The 21,141-nt window shown below is 39.1% G+C and overlaps 1 protein-coding gene across 1 annotated transcript in view; it reads left to right on the forward strand.

Moving 5' to 3' along the window:
- The window catches only part of Antxr1 (ANTXR cell adhesion molecule 1), a 211,470-nt gene that overhangs the window by 63,411 nt on the left and 126,918 nt on the right, over positions 1-21,141 (forward strand). Inside the window, exon 9 of the mRNA XM_042683107.1 lies at positions 13,961-14,021. Coding sequence (XP_042539041.1) covers positions 13,961-14,021 — 61 coding nt within the window. The remainder of the gene's footprint in view (positions 1-13,960; positions 14,022-21,141) is intronic.

A 21,141-nucleotide genomic window follows, 5' to 3' on the forward strand; every position in this document is an offset into this window, starting at 1 on the left:
CTGGCCGTCTGGTGGGGCAGTTTCAGGAGTAATAGAAAATAAGTGTGGACACTGGATTTGAACAAATTTGTAAAGAGCTTTAAAAGGTTTTAGCAGTGGGTGGTATCAGTGAGACATTTGCTTTAATTTTATTTTTAATTAAGTATAAGTAAACATATTATGGGGTTTGGTTTGATATCTCAATACGGGTCAGAGTAGTGTAATTAGCATTTCCATCACAACCTGATTTATGTTTGGAGGCTTTGAACCTCTTCTAGTTCCTCATGAAAGAACTGAAACATTCGTTGACATGCATCAAGTAATATTTAAGAAGAGGATTATTGGCAGTGTCTGTATTATAAGAGGGAGATTGGAGACATCCAGGTGTTAGTTCAGTCAGAAGACTACAAGGCAAAGCTAGACCTTCCTTCAGGTAGTTCGATCCTTCTACACAGGGACAAATCTTTCTATTTATTAAACATTTCTTCTGAGTCATGTGCCTAACATCCTTCAAGAGTTGGTTTCTACACAAATAATGAGAATCTTTTATCTATGTAAGGCAGTGTTGTCCCTGAATATTTTAGTCTGAGCAACTTACCCAAGTGCAACATGAGCCCGGATGTTTGTAAAACTTCCCTTACTTCCAAATGGAAATAATTCCAAGGATGTGTTAGAAGTTTTAACAGAGCAGCATCCCGAAAAAGGAACAAATAAATTTGAGACTTCAGTCTCCAGACTTTTAGCTGAATGATAGCATTCTTAGGAACTTTTATCTGGGAGTTATACTAGTGGTTTTGATCCTCCTAGGACTCAAAACCCATGTTTATGGAAGTTGTTAATTAGTTTGCTTGGACAGAGAAACAGAACAAACCTAGCAGGGCTCATCTTTCTCAAATCAGACAGAAATAATTATGGCCTAAAAGCTGGCTAACTTATTTTTAAGAAGTAGGTTTATTTCCCCTTTTGGACACTGAAATGAAAGCCCTTATTTTCTTCTCATCTGAAACATCTATTCCGGCTTATTCCCATAGATGTTGTTTTGTGGCTGAATATTTTTCTCACAATTAAATAGAACTGTGTTTAATTATGTAAAATGGGATTGCAGCACAGCTTCTAATAAACTCAAAATAGTTTCTGCTTATAGAAACTGTATTTCTAACCTCAGATGATATAGGCGCTAATACTACTCATTCATCAAATACCCACTGGAAAACTTTTATGGTAGATTCTGACTGTTCAATTACAAGTGAAACAGGAAGAAACCTTTTTTCAAAAGGGCTTATAATCTAGTGGGAGAGACACATAAGAAAGTAAATACATACAGATAATTAAAATTATGCTAATTGATATGAAAGAAATATGTTCCTGAGATTAAGAGTAAATGGGGTTGCCAGAGACTCCAGACTTCTTCAAAGACATGATCTGATCTGCAGGGTGGAGAAATGACACCATCCATCAGAAGAGACTGGATAGCAAACTCTTGGCCAAGCACAGCCCTAAGATGATATGTAGGAGAATTAAAGCACATTGCTTAGTGAACAGTGACAAAATATGAGGTGAAGCAGCAGCAGACTCAATGGTCGTCGTATTTCCTTAAGAACAGTGGAGCATGGTAGTCAACTGCAAAGTCTCACAGTAGAGCAATCATGCTGGCAAACAAGACTCAAAAATGTAGACCCAGTGACATCTTACTCATCTCTCCACTAGATAATGAATAAATAAGCTCTCAGAGTCATTAGCAAAATTCTGTATCAGTGTGAAGTCACGATTTTGATCATCTTCTTCCACCAGCTTCTCTGCTAGCTCCCTCTCAACAACTCTCTAAGAAATTTGTTGCCCCCGTTTTAGAGGTGAGAAAACTGAGATGAGAAGGTTGGATAAACAGCCAGATCTGCCATACATAATGATTGAGTGGGAAATCTGAACTCAGGTCTTAGAAGAGTAAAAATAAAAGCCACCATTTAGTGCATTCTTATCATGTGCCAGCACTGTGCAAATCATTTTACATAATCATCTCATCAACTTTCACAAACACCATTTGATGTAGATACTGCTACCCCTTCCATAAGTAGATTTTATACTGTTAGAGAAATTCGCCAACTGGTCCAAAAGCCACATGGAACAATGAGTGACCAAGTCTGTCAAATAAGGATTATCACAAACTCTACTGAATAATGTGAAGAGGCCAGGAAGCAGCTTCAAAACACTGAAGACCAAGACTGTAAAATGACACAATTCACACAGTTGCAGCACACTTCAGGCAAGGCATTTCTCCTGAGCCATTATTTCTGTTCAATGGATTAAAAAACCCCAATGTAAGCAAATTTCCTATAGCACAAAGACTCCAAAGACTGCCAAGGGTTCATGCAGAAAGGACTATCTTTCCTTCCACACTTATATAGAGTGCAACCTCCGATAACCATGACAGAGTTCTACTTGGTTTTGCAGACAATATCAATAAAATTTTAAAGAAAAATCTGGATGGTTGGAAGATGATGAATCTTTCTGCCAGTGAAACTGTAAAGGAAGAAACTATTCCTTTGCCTTCTGTGATTGTGGCTTCCTTGGGGAATTTCCACTAACCACAGCTGGTGAACTTAAGACCAGCCCTCAAGTGAAAATATGAAGCAAAGGTCCAGCAAAGGCTTCTGGGTCTTTGCTTTTTCCTCAGAGCTGCAGGCAGTAAAACTGGAACACACTTGAAAGCTGAGTTCCAATAACACTAACATGGATTGACAACTTTGAATCCCAACACTTGACCCAGTTACTGTGGCACCGCTTCCTCCCAGCTATCTCCACTTCATGTCCAGTTAAGGGCAGTGCCTGGAACCAGGAATACTGTCTACAAGAAAGAGAACTCAGCTCCTGGTACCAAGCTGTCATCTCTACAAGGAAGATTTTCTTACAGTAACTGCTTAAGCCTATGCTTGGCTTCCTATGAATGTGGGGGTGAGTCAGCACATGGAGCTTTCTGTGTGTTTGATCAACAATAAACAAGTATTGAGCAAACATACCATGTTTGCAAGAATTTCTTGTAAGCTTTGGCAAGCATGCCCTTGTTATCAGGAAATCTGTCAGATCAGCAAAACAGAAATAGAGCTATTCCGTGGTGTACATAAATTTGTTTTTATTTATGAAAACCAAATCCTGTGCTGGTTTCTCTTTCCTTCTCATAGGAAGGTAGAAAGAAATATGACTCACCAATCTCACCCAGACCCTAGCAAAATTATGACAAAAGGCCAAATTTGTCTTCTACACTTGTCTTCCCCCACCCCAACTTTTCTAAAACTACACTTAGAAATACTAAGGGTTTCCTTCCTGTCAAAATTCACATTGAAATCCTACAATCCTGGAATGTATTTAACTTTAACTGAACCAGTCCTCTCAGTGAGGTGAAACAGAGGCACATCTTAGCAGCTCCAATCCTCTTAAATCAGACGCATCTATGATTGTGGGAAGAAGTCCTCTTCTCCTTGGTCCCACCTGAATCCTGTCTCAAGGCCATTCTCAACCCCAAGACGCTGCTCAGTCTTCTCTATGGAACCTCTCCTGATCTGTGCTCCAGCATAAGCTCTCACTGAACTCCAGTGGCATCCATTGTTGAAGCCTTTTGTTTGATTCTTGGATCTCTTCCCTGCTCTATGCCACTCCTCTTGGACAGATGCTGAGTTGTGCAATCCCAGAGATTGCCCCATGTGTTGGATTTCCAGAGATCTGCCTTGCATATTTGTTAGTTATAAAGCAACTAAGAGGACTGTGAAGCATTCATGACCCATGGAAGACCTACACTGCCCAATAAATGGGCAGTTCTGTGGCTCTGTTTCTTGTAAAATCCCTTCAGTCCTGCCTCTAGCCTCTTTTTCAAGATTGCATCTATAAAAGATGGCATTCTGAGTTCTGCTCACATTGCCAGGCCTGAATACAAAACATAAATAGAATCAATTGTAGTTGCCGGACCAGAGGAGAAAATCTTTTTTTAAAAAAAATTATTTGCCTCAGCAGTCATTAAGTAGACTTTGCAGACATTCAGGCCAGACATTTCTCTTAAATTCTTGTTTCTATTCAGCTTATTAGAAAGCCCCAAACTAGCCAGGCGCTGGTGGCTCACGCCTATAATCCTAGCTACTCAGGAGGCTGAGATCTGAGGATCACGGTTCAAAGCCAGCCCGGGCAGGAAAGACTGTGAGACTCCTATCTCCAATAAACCACCAGAAAACTGGGAGTGGCGCTGTAGCTCAAGTGGTAGAGCGCTTGCCTTGAGCTGAAGAGCTGAAGGACAACACCCAGGCCCAGAGTTCAAACCCCACGACCGACAAAAAAAAAAGAAAGCCCCAAACTAATACAAGTTCCCCTAGATTAAAGAGGCTACAAAGATGAAGGAGTGTGTTTAGTTAATCCTCAGCCTCTTCCCCCTTCTCTGCAGCTATTCCTATCTAGGAAATCTGGCCTACTGCAAAAGCAACAGCAGAAACTTTAGATAAAATCAGCACCCAGAGAGGGCCGCTCACGTCGCTGTGTGCAGCAGGTCAACAAGCTCAGCTTACTAAATAAACCACATTTTGGGAATTTGCAGCTAGCTGAGCTTTCCTTCTGAAAACATGAGAAGAAAGTAGTTCAGTGGAAAAAAGAGAATTTCCTCCGTTTCAGAAGCTTGTTTGTCATACACTCCTTCAGACCAGACTCCCATTGGGAGTCATTTATTCAAGCAGACTATGTGTTTTGCTTAAAACATTCAGTTGTTTTGAGAATAATTATTTAAATTATTTTTTATAATTATTATTATTTATTATTTAAAAATCTAGTAACTTCTTATGTTTCTTGTCTAGAAGGGCCTTTATTTACCAGAACATACCAATATACATAAAATCATTGGATCCCAGAAAGAGGTGCATATCACTCAGAAAAACTTTTTAAGTATATATTTTTCATTGTAAAGATACCGTAGAGAGGGGTTACAGTTACGGGATAAGGTAATGAGTAAATATCCTATCAAGCATTGTTACTCCCTTCTTTGTTTATCCCCTACCTCCCCAACTCCCTCCTACCTTGTTTTCAACATAGTGTCTTATATACCTTATTGTTACAAGAGGCCAACTTGTATCCTTATTTCAGCTTTTTGTTATCCCTTCCCCTCCCCAAATCAGAAAATCGTATATACAAGATGCAGGGCACAGGAATCAAATACAGTGACAACAAGGGTTACACCATGGAGAAGTCAAAAAAAAATGTTGTGCTAGTACTGAGGCTGGATTTCAGAACCTAAGTGCTATTCCTTAACTTTTTCTGCTCAAGGCTAGCACACTATTACTTGAGCCACACTTTTAGCTTTTCAATTGTTAAATGGAGATAAAAGCTTCATGTATTTTCCTGCTCAGGCGGGCTTGGAACCATGATCCTCAGATCTCAACTTTCTGAATAGCTTGGATTACAGATGTGAATTACCAGCACCCAACTCATAATACTTAACTTTTACTTTTAAGTCAGATTCTGTAGAAGCCACGAACTCTGGATACAGTCTATTGTTAACAAAAGGTGTTTCTTTTTTTGTACTTTTTTTATTGTAAAAATGTTGTACAGAGGGGTCACAGTTACATGAGCAAGGTAATGAGTACATTGCCTATTGAGCATTGTTGCCTCCTTTGTTTTTCCCCCACCATCCCTTCCCTCCCACCTCCACAACTCCCCCCCCACCCTCCCAGCCCCTGCCGAGGTTCATTTTCAACATAGGTTTTGTACATCTCATTGTTAACAAAGGGTATCCTTATTTAAGCATTTTGTTTTTCCCTTCCCCCCCCCCAAATTAGAGAAGTGTATATACAAGATGCAGTGACATCAAATACAGTGAAAACAGGGGTTATACCATGGGGGAGGAACATACAAAGCAACAAAAAAATCACATGGTACGTTATAAATACGTTAGAAACAATAGCAAGAAAGAAAAAAGATATTTGTGTCCCTATTGGGTTCATTTCACTTAACGTCATCTTATATGGTCATATGTTTGTAGCTTTTGGCCTTTTCTGCTTGTCCTACACATGTACTAGTTACTGCAAATAAGGGAAACCATGGGACCTATGTTTCTTTGGGCATGGCTTACTTCAATTAATATAATTTTTTCCAAGTCTTCCCATTTCTTAACAAATGAGGCAATGTCATTCTTTCTGATGGAGGCATAGAATTCCATTGTATATATTTATATACCACATTTTCCTCATCCATTCATCTACTGAGGGGCATCTGGGTTGGTTCCATATCTTAGCTATGGTAAATAATGCTGCAATAAACATAGTTGTGCTGGTAGTTTTTAGTATGGTCTTGTTTGTGATCATTTGGGTAAATGCCCAAAAGTGGGATTGCTGGGTCATAGGGGAGCTCTATGTGGAGTCTTTTGAGGAACATCCATACTACTTTCCAAAGCAATGCAGTACGGTTCCCTTCTGGCCACATCCCCTCCAGCATCTGTTATTAGAGTTCTCGATTATAACCATTCTAACTGAGGTGAGGTGGAATCTCAATGTTGTTCTGATTTGCATTTCTTTTATGGCTAGAGAGGTTGAGTATTTTTTCATGTATCTATTGGCCATTCTTATTTCCTCTTCAGAGAAGTTTCTCTTTAAGTCTTTAGCCCACTTATTTATCAGGCAGTTGTTTGAGGATTTGTTGTTGGGGGATTTAATTTTTTGAGTTCCAGGTATATTTTAGATATGAGACCCTTGTCCATTGTATGACTAATGATGATCAAACAGGATTCCTTTTAGGGATGCAAAGCTGGTTCAATATACGTAAATCACTTAATATAATTCATCACATCAACAAGAGCAAGGATAAGAACCACATGATTATCTCAATAGATGCAGAAAAAGCATTTGACAAGACCCAACACCTCTTTATGATGAAGGCCCTGGAAAAATTCTCAATTGAACATTCCTCAATATAATAAAGGTTGTATATGACAAACCTCCAGCCAGCATTATACCTAATGACGAAAAGCTAAAGCCATTTCCTCTAAAATCAGGAATGAGAGAAGGATGTCCACCCTCTCCACTTCTCTTCAGTTTAGTATTAGAATGCCTAGCTACAGCAATAAGACAAGATGCAAACATAAAGGGGATCCAAATAGGGAAAGCTGAAGTAAAACTCTCCCTCTTTGCAGATGACATGATCTTGTATTTAAAGAATCCCATGAGCCAGGCGCTGGTGGCTCATGCCTGTAATCCTAACTACTCAGGAGGCTGAGATCTGAGGATCGAGGTTCAAAGCCAGCCAGGGCAGGAAAGTCCGTGAGACTTATCTCCAATAAACCACTCGAAAACTGGAAGTAGCGCTGTGGCTCAAGCGGTAGAACGCTCGCCTTGAGCTGAAGAGCGCAGGGACAGCACCCAAGCCCAGAGTTTAAGCCCCATGACCGAAAAAAAAGAATCCCACGGACTCCACTGATTCAAAACTTTGGCAAAGTAACAAGGTATAAAATTAACCCTCAAAAAGTGTTTCTGTATGCCAACAATGAGAAGAGCGTGGTTGAAATCAGGAAAGCAACTCTCTTTGTAATAGCCCCACAAAAAATAAAATACCTAGGAGTAAGCTTAACTAAAGAAGTGAAGGACCTCTACGATGAAAATTTTAAAAACCTGAAAAAGGAAATCAAAGCAAAACTTAGGAAGTGGAAAAACATCCATGCTCCTGGATTGGAAGGATCAACATCATGAAAATGACAATACTTCCAAAAGCTATCTACAAATTCATAGCGATACCTATCAATATTCCAACCTCATTCTTCAATGAAATAGAAGAAGCAACCCAAAAATTCATATGGAACAATAAAAGACCCCAAATAGCAAAAGTGATCCTTAACAGAAAGAACAGTGCTGGAGGAATATAAATACCAAATTTCAAACTCTACTACAAGGCCATAGTAATCAAAGCAGTGTGGTACTGGCACAAGAACAGACCTGAGGACCAATGGAATAGAACTGGAAACCCACAAATGAACCCACAGACCTATAGCCGCCTAATCTTCAACAAGGGAGCTAAAAAAATAGAATGGAAGAAAGACAGCCTCTTCAGTAAATGGTGCTGGCAAAACTGGTTATTCAGTTGTAGAAAACTAGATCCTTGATACATCACCATGCACCAGAATCAACTCCAAATGGATCAAAGACCTCAGAGTCAAAGCAGACACCCTGAAAACATTACAGAAAGGAACAGGAGAAACCTTAGGTCTCCTTGGCACAGGCCGAAATTTTCTTAATAGAGACCCAGAAACACAACAAATCATAGAAAGGTTGGACAAATGGGATTGCATGAAGCTGCAGAGTTTCTGCATGGCAAAGGACATAGCTAGAAAGATCAATAGAAAGCCCACCGACTGGGGCAAAAGGTGTTTCTTTTGCTTAAAGTGTGAATTGGAATTTAACTAGGAACAATGACTATGCCTTTTTAAAAAAATATTTTACTAATAAACTTTGGGTTAAGTCATGTCAAAATTCTTGGGATCAACATTAATGATCTTGAAAGTGTAAATGAGCAAGTTGTTTATTCCAGGCTGCTTGGTAATTTCTAAGAGCAAAGGTCTCCAGCCTATCCAACATGCTTTCTGCCTTCAGTTGTAATAATGCATATAGCCCTTTCCAGGGAGCCTGAGCACCATCCTCCAAGCATCATACCTGTACAAGATACACAGATGGCATTACTGTTTAGAAGACTAGCCATTAAGGAATTGGAAGTGATCGAGTTGTCTCCTGGGAAGGCAGTCCCCAAACACAAAGATGCTAACTTAATAAGAGGAAAGAGGTGTCATAAGATACAGAATATGGCCTTGTATTCAGAAGACCCCAATATTATACTATTTAGAAAAAGCTGTAGGCTAATGTATAATGTGCTATAATACACATTTTTTAAGTCATGCAGAAAATCTGCCTTTTTTTTCCACTGAGGAAGCTAGTAAATACTTATTTAATGTCTAGTATGTGCCAGGTTAGGTCTTGTAGATCTAGCAGTGGGCTAAAACAAATTCACTCTTTGCCCTTGTAGCATTTATACTCTGCAAAAACAATGACAAAAACATCAAAAACCAATTGTGTGATAATAAACTATTGTAAATCCTCTGAGAAAAAGTTTATATGGAATTGTGGATGAACATGAAAATATTTCACTGATCAGACCACCCAGACTTAGGTAGCAAAGTTTGTATTAGATTAGGGGAAAGGGGGGATTAAAGAAACAAAACTGCTAAGTTTTAGTCTTAGAAAACTAGACATACATATACTGGTCAGAAGATGGTTCACCTTTGGGCTGGCCTACTTCAAGTCTCAGATGTCTTAAAACCATTGTGTTCTCTTCACAACATATAAGACATCAAGGAATGTGATTGGAAAGCCATGTGGGAGAAAAAGGCCTATACTGAGAGTGGATAATAAGGGAAGATTAGTTTATTATTTATATGCTCCCAAAAATCCTTCAACAGAAGATGATCTAGTAAATATGGACTGATTATTTATTAGGAAAAAAGTAGAGCAATTATTGTAAAGGAGAAGTTCCTAATCACTTTGCAAATATTCACAATTCTTAAGAGAGAAATCCCTACATAAACTGAGAACTTTATGACAAAAGACATTAGAATTTTGGAACGCAAAAAATAAAACTCATATCCAACTTTGACTTCTCCACAATGGATTTCAGTTTAAATTTATTAAACAGTTCTTATAACTTGGCAAAGTTCTTTTCCATCTGCTGTCTCTCTTGTTCCCCCAATAATCAAGAAAGTTTGCAAAAGTAACCCTGCCAGTAAAAAAATATCACACTTATTTAGTTCCTTAAGGATTTTAGACATGCTTTCTCATGTAATTTCTCTTGGAAATATATCCAAAAGTCAACAGGAAAACAGTATGAACTTTGGTTCAGTTTGTATCAGTAACTATGATTAAGCATGGGATGGAAGTGTGTATGATCTTTGGGCCTTTTCTAGGTGTCATAAATATAGTATTAATAACACACAACTACCCATTGTTTGAATATATGTAAGACTTCCTTCTAAGTACTTTACTCCCAAAAGTCCTTCTGAGCCCTTTTCTTGAAGTCCATATACTGACCAGTGGCCCAAGAATTAATCATCTACTGATCAACCTCATCTGTCTACTTTTATCTACAAGACAAAATCTTCTTCTTGTTTTTTTAATCTCCAGTCTCTTCCTCACTTTCCATCCATTAGGGATTTTGTCAGTAAAGTCCAATTGATTTGACAAACAGCTCCTCATTCCTGTCTACTATTTCATTTAACCTTTACACAGCCCCTTGAAATCAGTTTTTCTTATCCCATTAAATAGAAAACTCAGATTCTGAGATGTAATAACTTCTCCAAGTCCATGTGGCCAGTAAATAATGGGGCTTGAATTTCAGCAAAAGAAAAAAAGAAGAAGAAAAAAACATTCAGAGCCCAAGTCTACCTTACCTGTGTTCAAAACCCAAGTCTTTAAAGATAATAGCTACAGTTAGTAGAAGACTTAACAGTTCTAAGCCCTGTGCTGTGCTTTGGCCTGCAATTATCTTATTTAATCTTGCCAGCTTTGCCTCATGGTAGTGTTGTAGCAGAATATCATTATACCACTTTTGTAGATGAGGAAAAGAAACTCAGGGAGGCTATACAATTTGCCCAAGGTCACATTGCTCATATGTGAATTGACCCAAGTAATTTGATTCCAGATTCCAAGTAACTTATGTTATATTTCTTCTTTAACTAGGGATTCAGAAAAGCTCAAAGAATTGTCAAAGAGCCTAAACGAATGATGTACAGTACAAGGACTAAGACATTGTGACATTCTACATGAATCATGACCTGGTCTCTATGGACCAGTCAAACCTTTACCTCACCTCTGACCTCACTCCAATGACATGTGACTCTTCCACGCCATCCAGTGACTTCCCTTAGCAATTCCCTAGTGCCTTAGAGCTGTGTCTATTCCTCCTCCTTGGCTACTGCTGCCTAGACACGGGAGTGATCCTCAGACTCCTCACTCCCTTATAGTCTTCGTCCCTCAGATCATCCGCAGAAGTTTTCATACACTGCTTCCCAGACACTCTGGGCTGCTAATGATCACAGGAACCCCTAAGTCACACCTACCTTTTGAAGCCAGACATTTTGAACTAATAGGAATCACAGTTCCAGACAAACCCTGCCCATCCCCCACTCTGATAAATTTTACTGTATTGGCTATACTGCATCCTTTCCAGATGTTTTAAATTACAATTTGGAAAACTGTGTTTTTCCTTGATTGAAATAGCAGCCCTTGGCTGACATGTTTTGGCTCTTTGTGCGCTCCTTGGATTAATCAGCTAATTGTAGACACTCTGAGAGACTAACACACATGTGTTTATGATGACAAACCCTGTTAGTATGTCTTTGTGGTCAAAGATTCACAAGTGTTTCATTTACTGATCCCTGGTTAAATGTGAAGAGTTGGTTCCAAAAATGTTGATTGAAGCTCAGGAACTTATGTAGGTGAAATGTTCATGTACATGTTTTGGGAAACGGAAGTAGGAAAGAGCTAGTGCCTTAGTTTTTATTCCTGGACTGTTTTGAAATCTTTAGTTGTGGCCAATAAAATGATTTATTGGAAAAAATCAAATGCCTTATCAATTTAATTTTAAATATCAAAAAGTACCTTGGTGTTATTAAAACACCACTGTTTACAGAGATCTTCCCCTTCGATTATTTCTGTTTCTTGATGGGCCAGTTTGGAGACTCATGCCCAAGGACATGTCACAAGGGTGGCTACTTCCGAAGGTCATAGCGTCCACTGGCTTAGGTGACCCATAAGGCAGGAAGAGTCCAATGGCAAAACATGAGGGGGGGAGGAGAAATGGGGGGAGGAGAATAGGTATCATTATGCATCAGGATCCTGGAAAGCTACAGTTCTAGGACATTTCTACAGCCATAAGAGTTCAAAGACTGATGGGCTCATAGGAAAGGGAGGAAGGAGAAAGCAACAGGGAAACACAGATGCTCAGATGTATCTGTTGGGTTCCTGATGTCAGGTCAGACTAATAGTGAACGGGAAATAGACACTCAGCATTGACACCAAGAATCCATAGTCAGGTGAGTGAGGGCCTCAGTTGACATCACAAGGGATGTGAGAGCCCAAAACATTTCCTTCCTGCTACGGTCAGGACACACTTGGAGAGTAGTGCAAAACTGAAGCTGCACCTGTGTGACTTGGGGAAGTGGCTGGCTAAGCAAGAAGCCAAGGAAATGAGGCAAAATCAGGAGGAACAATTTCCACATGCAGAATCAGAGGAAAGCTGAAAACAGATTGGGAAGCAAAGAAAGAAAATGCCAAGAAGTTATACCAAATGAAGGAAAAGTGGCTGGAAAATATAGAATTTTGCTTTTTATAATTCCTGGTATACATACAGTGTACCTAAGAGATGTGTTATGAAAAACCCTGTTTGAATTGTTTTTACTATGTTGTCACCTGCACAGCCCATAAGGATTTTTCTTATGCTTGTTTGTTCATTTTCTTTCACAATGCTTCTCTACAAGGGCACCCTGATTTCTGTCTGGAATGGGTAAATATTATCTCTTCTCAGAATCAATTTGTTTTTGTTCCACAGATTGTGATCCTCGTTTCTCTGTCTTTTTCACTTGCTACTAGAAAGCTTGGGCCACTCCACAGTAAGCTCCTTGCAAACTGTATTTCTGTTCTACTCTCACTCCTCCCATCATCTTTCTTTTATTTTCCCTTGAATCCATCCCTTATTGCAATCTACTACATTTTTTTATTTAACTGTATCTTAGAGTGTCATGCATCACTTAAGATGGGACAAGATGCACAGCTAAGTAAATATACAAAAGCAAATAAATGGGCACTTCCCAGTGCTCTGAAATCATTCCTCCTTCTACTTTTTTTTATTGTATGATTAGTTATCTTAACAAATACCCTCCATGGATGGAAAAAATGATTTCCTTCAGCCCTCTAACCATCTCAAATTTCAAATTCATAAGCACCCCCATCAAAAGATACCATATTTGCTTAATAAATGGACTCAATATCCCATACTTGTTTAAAATGCTTGGTTCAGATTTTAGAATCAATGTTGATTGATGGAGAGAAGCTTACATTCTACCAGCCAGATACTCTTCTCTGGGCCAGGGTCTTCCTTATAAATCCCTGCCTGGGAACTCTCCGCTCAGCTTCCAGAATTCACTGCCAGAGGATTTGTTTCAATGAAGTTCAGGGGGTGAAAGTTCTACAGACTAGGCAGAGCAAATAGTCTCTCCAGCCCAATTCTACATCATCTCTCTCAATTTTTTCTACACAAGAGCTCTGAGTAATCTGACTACAACACCCCAGGAGAGATAATCACCTCCATCTTATCCTTCACAGACCTGTTGTCATGATTTTATTCCTAATGTCTCCTTTTTCAAGCATGCATGAGCATTGTGCATGTGCACATGTGCACCAGCTAAAGAGGTCTATGCATTTCTCCTGTGTTATCTTTGGTCATACATACCCTGACGGGTCCCTTATTCTGTACCTGACCCATTCCTCTCCATTTGAGTTAAACTTCAGCATCCATCTTTTTTTTGAAGCCCTTCGCAGTGCCCCACCCCAGTAGATTCCATAGCTGCTCCCTCATACATGCTGCCACCACAGATGACCAGTCATTTATCAGATCAAGTCAGTGTTGCTAAACTTCCCCAGAACTATGACTGGCATAACATGAACTCAATAAATGCCCAAAATAAATGCTAACGGATTAAATGAATAAATAATTCTTATGGCCTTTAGGACATCCAACAGTGTCTAACACAACTTGACAATAAATGTTTGGCAGTGATGATAATAGTAAAAATGACCCTTCTCCCTATCCACTACTGCAACCTGTTATCCTTGAGTTTTCCTACTTCAGTAGCCAAAGTACTATCTAAATTCTCTCTTTCAACAAAATAAACTGGGCGTTAACAGTTTATTTCTTTTCCTTCTAGATTTTGAAGAAATCTTGCATTGAAATTCTAGCAGCTGAGCCATCCACCATATGTGCAGGAGGTAAGATTAAATGGAGTGCTAATTGCTTTTGGTTAGATATTTCGAGTTAAAAAAATGACATGTTTACTTTGTTGGTAGAAAGGAAGAAAATATGGAGTAAGAAGAGAGTGGGTAAAGAAAGCAGTAGAAATTACCGGGGATAACTATGTTTGCTACAGGGACTCATCTAGGAGAAGAATCTCTTTAAGGAAAGAAGTGCATCCAAGTGTGGTGGCATATACCTATAATCCCAGCACTAGGAAGAAAGAGGCAGGAAGATCTAGAGTTGAAGGTCAGCCAGAGCTATTGGTTAGTTCAAAGTCAGCCTAAGCTATTTAGTGAGACTCTGTCTCAGAACAAAACAAAAAAGGCCAGACTGATTGGTTCCAACCTGGAATCTCTGCTACTCTATATTTGAGAGATAGAGATTGGGAAGATCATAGTTCAAGGCCACTCTGGTTTGGAATACCTTATCTCAGCCAACAAAAAAGCTGAGCATAAGTGGTATGCATGTCCTTAAAAGTATGTGGAAAGTGTAAACAGGAAGATCACTTTGCAGACAGGCTCCAGAATAAATTTGAAACAGTATACAAAAAAATAACTAAGCAAGCCAAGTGGCAGTGTCTCACACGTGTAATCCTAGCTACTCAGGAAGCTGAGATCTTGGCTCAAAGCCAGCTTAGGCAAGAAAGTTCATGATACTCTTAGCTCCAGTTAACCACCAAAGAGCAGGAAGTGGAGCTGTGGCTCAAGTGGTAGATCACTGTCCTTGAGCAAAAAACCTCAGGTACAGCACCCAGGCCCTGAGTTCAAGCCTTAAGACTGGCACAATCAATCAATAAAGCAAAAGGAATTGAGGGCATGTCTCAATTGGTAGAGTATCTGTGTGGCAAGCTCAAAGTCTTGACTTCAAAACCTCAGGAAAGGAAGAAAGAAAGAAAGAAAGAAAGAGAGAGAGAGAGAGGGAGGGAGGAAGGGAAGGAAGGAAGAAGGAAGGAAGGAAGGAAAGAGAGAGAGAATGAGAGAGAAAAAAGAGGAAAGGAGAGAAAGAAAAGATGGGTGCTGGTGGCTCATGCCTGTAATCCTAGCTACTCAGGAGGCTGAGATCTGAGGATCGAGGTACAAAGCCAGCCCGGGCACGAAAGTCCGTGAGACTCTTATCTCCAATAAACCACTCAGAAATCTGGAAGTAGCGCTGTGGCTCAAGTGGTAGAGCACTCGCCTTGAGCTGAAGAGCTGAGGGACAACACCCAGGCCCAGAGTTCAAGACCCACGACTGACACCTCCCCCCCCCAAAAAAAGAGAAGAGGAAAGTAAGAGATGAGGGACAAAAGAAAGAAATTCAAAAACTACAAACTTGATAAAAAATATATTACCACATGAACACTGTTTTGTGACATGACAAGCCTTCATTAGATTCATGAGCTTCAAGGTAAATCACCTCTGAGTTTTGTGTTTCTGGTAGAATAAGTAAGTAGGTAATTTAGACTAATTTAATCTTGTGTTGTATTTGTGATTATAACACCTTTTAATAGTTACCTAATTTAATAGCAATTAGAAAACAAGGAAATCCTTTCATTATGTAATTATCTCTTTCATGAAGAAAATCCAGACTTTCAGTTTAGCAATCCTGCTGGATGTGTTACAACCTTATAATACATCAGAATGTTTGAGAACAATGAACACAATTTATAATTCACTAGCATAGTAAGCCCACCGGCTGGAGGACTCAGAAAGAACTTCATTTTCACATCCCACTGCATAGCACAGTACCTGGCACTAGTCAATAAAAGTTGGCTGACTATCTTGATTCATCTACACCTTCAAAATACAATACTACAGTACTGACTTTTTTCTATGGGCCTTATTATCTCTTTCCCTCTATATTAGAAAAGTTAATATGTCTTGAACTGTCTAATTAAAGTGAAGCAGAATTAGAAATAAATAGCCAAAGACAGAACAAGATCAAAATTATTGTCTACCACTTAGACAGTAGAAAATTTTTCCCCACATTAATTCTGGACTCAACAAAATAATCCAAACTCTTCTTCACATACATTACAGAATTCAAAACAAAAACAACATCATATGTATATTCTTCATAAGCATTGCATGGAAATACTAGGGCCCACAAGATCTGATCCTGGCAGATTCATAGATTTGAATAATGTCCTCATAATTAAATGAGAAAGGAAAAAGTGTTTTTTTTAAAAAATAAAGTAAGGCTGGGAAGTTGGCTGAGTGATAGAGTGCTTGCCTTGCATGCATGAGGCCCTGGGTTCAATTCCTCAGCACCACATAAGCAGTAAAAGCCAGAAGTGGCGCTATGGCTCAAGTGGTAGAGCGCTAGCCTTGAGCTGAAGAGCTGAGGGACAGTGCCCAGGCCCAGAGTTCAGGCTCCACCACCGACCAAAAAGAAAAGATCAAGTAAATATAAGGTGGGAATACAAAAATACTTTAATAAATTTAAACAAATTAAAGCAAGTCAACTAAAAGTTATTCCAAAGGATGTCTCTTTAATATAGCCAATAAAATAGACAAGTAAATCCAACCTAATGAACCTTTCTTTAAAATCTCTTACAGTTATGAAACGTTATATATATATATATATATATATATATATATATATATATATATATATGAGTAATGTGTGTTCTGCCTCAATGTAAACTTTCCAGTTTTATTCTCTATATTTCTTCTGAAACACAGTAATACAAAATACAATGCTAAAGCTAGCCCTAGGCTTTAAAAAAGGCAAGCTCTCTACTTCCTTTGAATTAGAGCCAGAAGGATCAAAACATGCTATAATGAGCATACTTTATCCCTTAGATATTTGAAGGAGAAAATGAAACTTCCAAAAGATATCCTTACATCAAAACTTCTTCCATAAATTTCCCTGAAGGACAATTGATCCCCATTGTCTGGGGTAGACAGGCCTCTTCTAGAGCACCACAGCCTAGTTACTTGTCCATTGCTCTGAGCACCTGCAGGGTAGAGCCAGCCATGACTCCTGATTTGCACTGAAGGATTTTGGGCTTAGTAAGGATTTATACAAAAGTGCCTTGGAAAACATAAACTGTTACACAGAACAAGGTACTATTATTTTCATCAGCATCTTTTTGTTGGTGGTTGTGGTCATGGGGCTTGAACTGAGGGCCTGGGCGTTGTCCCTCTGCTTTTCAGCTCAAGGCTAGCACTCTACCACTTGAGCCACAGTGCCACTTGCGGCTTTTTCTGTTTATTTGGTGCTGAGGAATAGAATCCAGGGCCTCTTGCATGTGAGGCAAGCACTCTACCACTGAGCCACCTTCCCAGCCCTTTTTTTCTTAATACTATTATCTTTAAGTACTAGTACAAAGGAGTTGCCATTTAACCAAGCAGTGTATGAATACAATATATCTTGATCAATGTCATCTCTTTCAATATAGCATCATTTTAATGAAAACTGAAGGTCAGTGTTACATCATGATGTAATAGGTGGATAAGAAAAGCATGTGTGCTTGCCTATTTCTCAATTGAAAGAGAATTAGGAGGATACCGATTGAATTTAGAGTATCCCCAAAACAATTAGCTCAATATGTGTTGAGGAAGGAAGTATATGAAGAAATTTTGTTCCCATTTCTAAGTTGCCATGGTGGGATCCAAATCCTAGACAGATCTGTGAGGAAGGCAGACTTAGTCTTCATGGGAAACCTTGCCTCTCAGCCTCCTCCCTCTCAGTCTGTGAATTCTGTCTCTTCCATGGCCCTCAGCTAGGGAGCCCCACCCAGGCCTCTACCTCTCAAGGCATTCTTTGCTGACCAACTGCATTCCCCCAAGATAGTGACCTCAGCTGGCTCTACTCCAGCTCGGCTCTAGCGAAGTTTCTGACAGCAAACTGAATTCAGAAAGACACAGAGAGCTAATGCACTGGATGGACAACCCAAATCCAAGTTATGTATGTGTGTGTATATAATTTATATATTATATAATATTACATTAAATTACATATTTATATATGGTGGGCTGAGAAATAGGGTATAATTTAACAGGACAAATATAAAAATGTTTAACTTGAGATCAAATAGCCAGTTTCACATAAAAGCAGAGTTAGGAAAACCTGGCTTGATAACAGTTTATTTGGGATAGAGAGAGAGTAAATGCAGAATAACTCAGTATGTATTGAGGGACAGAGTAAGTCAAGAAACAACTGTTCCCATTTCTAAAGTGTAATGTTGGGATCAAATCCTAGACAGATCTGTGAAGAAGGCGGACTTTGTCTTCAAAAACCTTTCCTCAAACTGCATACCAGTGGCTCACATCTGTAATCCTAGCTACTATTGAACACTGAGATTTGAGGACTTCAGTTCTAAGTCAGACTAGGAAGGAAAGTCCATGAGACTTTTCAATTAACCAGCAAAAATCTGTGGCTCAAGTGGAAGAGGACCAGCTTTGACCAAAAAAAAAAAAAAAAAAAGCTTAGGGACAGCACTCAGGCCCTGAGATCAAGCCCTAGAACCAGCACCAAAAACAAAACAAAAGAAAACCCTTCCTCCAGGCCCATTCTCATTACGTGTATTTCAAGAGAAAGAACATATGAATAAATGATCATTTTTCCTTCTTCCTTTTTTCTTCCTTTCATTACCTCTTCATGAGTTTCTACTATCTACTAAGCAATGTGAAAAGCTCTGAGTACAAATATTCATTGGGCTCCCCACCTTTTCCCTCCCCGCTGAAACCCATCTGCTCTGAGGACCAATGGAATAGAACTGAAAACCCATACATGAACCACAGACCTATAGCCACCTAATCTTCAATATGGTTGCTTATTTTTTAAGAAACAAGTTCTCCTGGAACTTTTTCCCCCCATTTTAATGGGAACTCCTACTAGAGGAACACAATGGAGAACGTATCTAACACCCTCAAGTTAAAAAGAATCCTGGTAAAAGTCATTGATGAAACTATCTGCGGAGAGATTATCCTTCCCAGAATATCTCCACTCTCAGATTATAAACTGGCAGTCTGTGAGCCCCATCCAGTCTGTCCTTCTTAGATCCACACTGAATGCCTAAAAGTTAAACTGATTGCTAACATTTTAAAGATCTTATTTCCCACTCAAAATTTATATCTCAAATTTCTTGAAAAAATCAGATATAGTGACACTGGGTCTGTATTCATTCAAAATAGCAACTACTGGGTTCTCGAGAACTTTTCTTTGAAATTAATATATAATCTTTCCTGTTGACTTTTCTCCCATCCTCCCTGTTGCAAGTAAGGAGTCATCTGCTGTGAGAACCTGGATAGTAACTTAGACATTTCCTTCATTTAAATAATTCCACTTCCCTTCCAATCAGGACCATTTATAAAAGTACTTGTTAAACTGTTTTGTAGATTAGACTCAGTAGGATGAGGGAAATCCACCCATCCATAGACTGTCCCTGCCTAATTCCTCTCTAGAAATTGTCCCCCTGGTACCTGAGCACAGTTTATTCTGGTCTCACAAAGTTGGCCTCAAACTCGCATAGTTAACAGCTTGCTCACAAGCAGTCCAGGGAGGAACTAATTGGAACCGCCAACTCTTTTACATTGGAAGCTTTTACAAGATCTTTCAGAAGCAGAAGTTATCATTGGCTCCTCACCTTGTCTTGTCAGAGGCAGTTTTATTATTCCGACTCTATTTGCCCCTGATAACACAGGGTGAGCTGTCTCAAAGGGAAGATGATTTTAAGCTTCATCTTTGCCATTTGAGAATTAGATTATTTGCATAGACACATCTGGGCAGTATTAAGGACTACTTTCATTGTGCTCACTACTGTGGTTTGCTGAAGTGTGCATAAAAACCATCAGGTACCTCCTCAGAAGGACTGCTGTGTCTTTCCTTTCCTTTAACGTTATGTTGCCCTGGAAGGTACACTCTCCTCTGCTATTAGTGGGAATGTAAAATAGCACAGCCACTTTGGGAAACAGTTTGAGGAAATTGTTTTAAAATTAAACATATATCTACCATTTGACCCAGCCATTCTAGCCCTAGATTTTTAATCAAGATAAAAGAGAAAATTAAATCCATGGCCAGACAAGATTTATACATAATATTCATAACAACATCGTATTTTTTAGTAGCCAAAAACTGTAAGAGCTCACTCTGTGAATGGAAGCCATGCAAGGTGGTGCACACTTGTAATCCCAGCTACTTGGGAGGCATAGATCATAATGTTCAAGAGCAGCTTGGAAAATGTTAGTGAGATTCCATTTCAACCAAAGCACCAGGTATGGTGGTTCATACCTGTAATTACAGCCACTAGGAAGGTATAGATAGGAGGATCCTGGTTCAAGGCCAGCCCTTGCCCCAAAGTGCAAGACCCTATCTGAAAAATAACAACCAAAACAAACAAACCAAAAAACAAACAAAAAAAAAAAAAAAAAAGATGAGCATAGGGCTATAGCTCCACTGGTAGAAAGCCTGCCTAACAAATGTAAGGGCCTGAGGTCAAATGCCCAGAATTGGACACAAAATTATGGCTTATCCAATTTAACAACAACAATAAATAAATAAGCAAGTAAATAAATAAATAAGATTACCGGCAGCCAATGGCTCACCAGTAATCATAGCTGCTCAGGAGACTGAGTTCTGAGGATCCTGGTTGGATAAGAAAGCCTAATAGGAAAATCCCAGCCCTGATAGGAAAGCTCCTGAGACTCTTATCTCCAATTAAACTACCAAAGGGCAGAAAGTGGAGGTATAGCCTAAGTAGTAAAACTGTACCTTTGAGCAAAAAACGCCCAAGGATAGCACTCAGACCCAAGGACTGACACAAGCCCCAGGACTGGCACAAAAATAAACAAACAAACAAACTCACAATAACTAAGATCATTGCCCAAATAATTATGCTGCATAAATAAAAGAGGCAACATTTCTCATGAAAAAGTTTGATTTATGTAAAATTCTAGAAATGCTGCATGCCACAGTGAGCTTCTTGGAGGAGAAAATATTCAGACTGACTCACCAGATAAATGGTGCTAGCAGTAATTTAACACAAAAGTCTCCAGTGACCAGAGAAGCAGAGAGTATACAGATTTCTCCATTTCTAACACAGTAAGTGATAGATAACCTTTATTGAAGTCATCGCAAAACTATGTCTTCCCCATTTAAAAAAAAAGAGAA

This window comes from Dipodomys spectabilis, unplaced genomic scaffold, assembly GCF_019054845.1.
Source record: "Dipodomys spectabilis isolate Male_0828 unplaced genomic scaffold, ASM1905484v1 ptg000079l, whole genome shotgun sequence".
NCBI classification, from domain to species: domain Eukaryota; kingdom Metazoa; phylum Chordata; class Mammalia; order Rodentia; family Heteromyidae; genus Dipodomys; species Dipodomys spectabilis.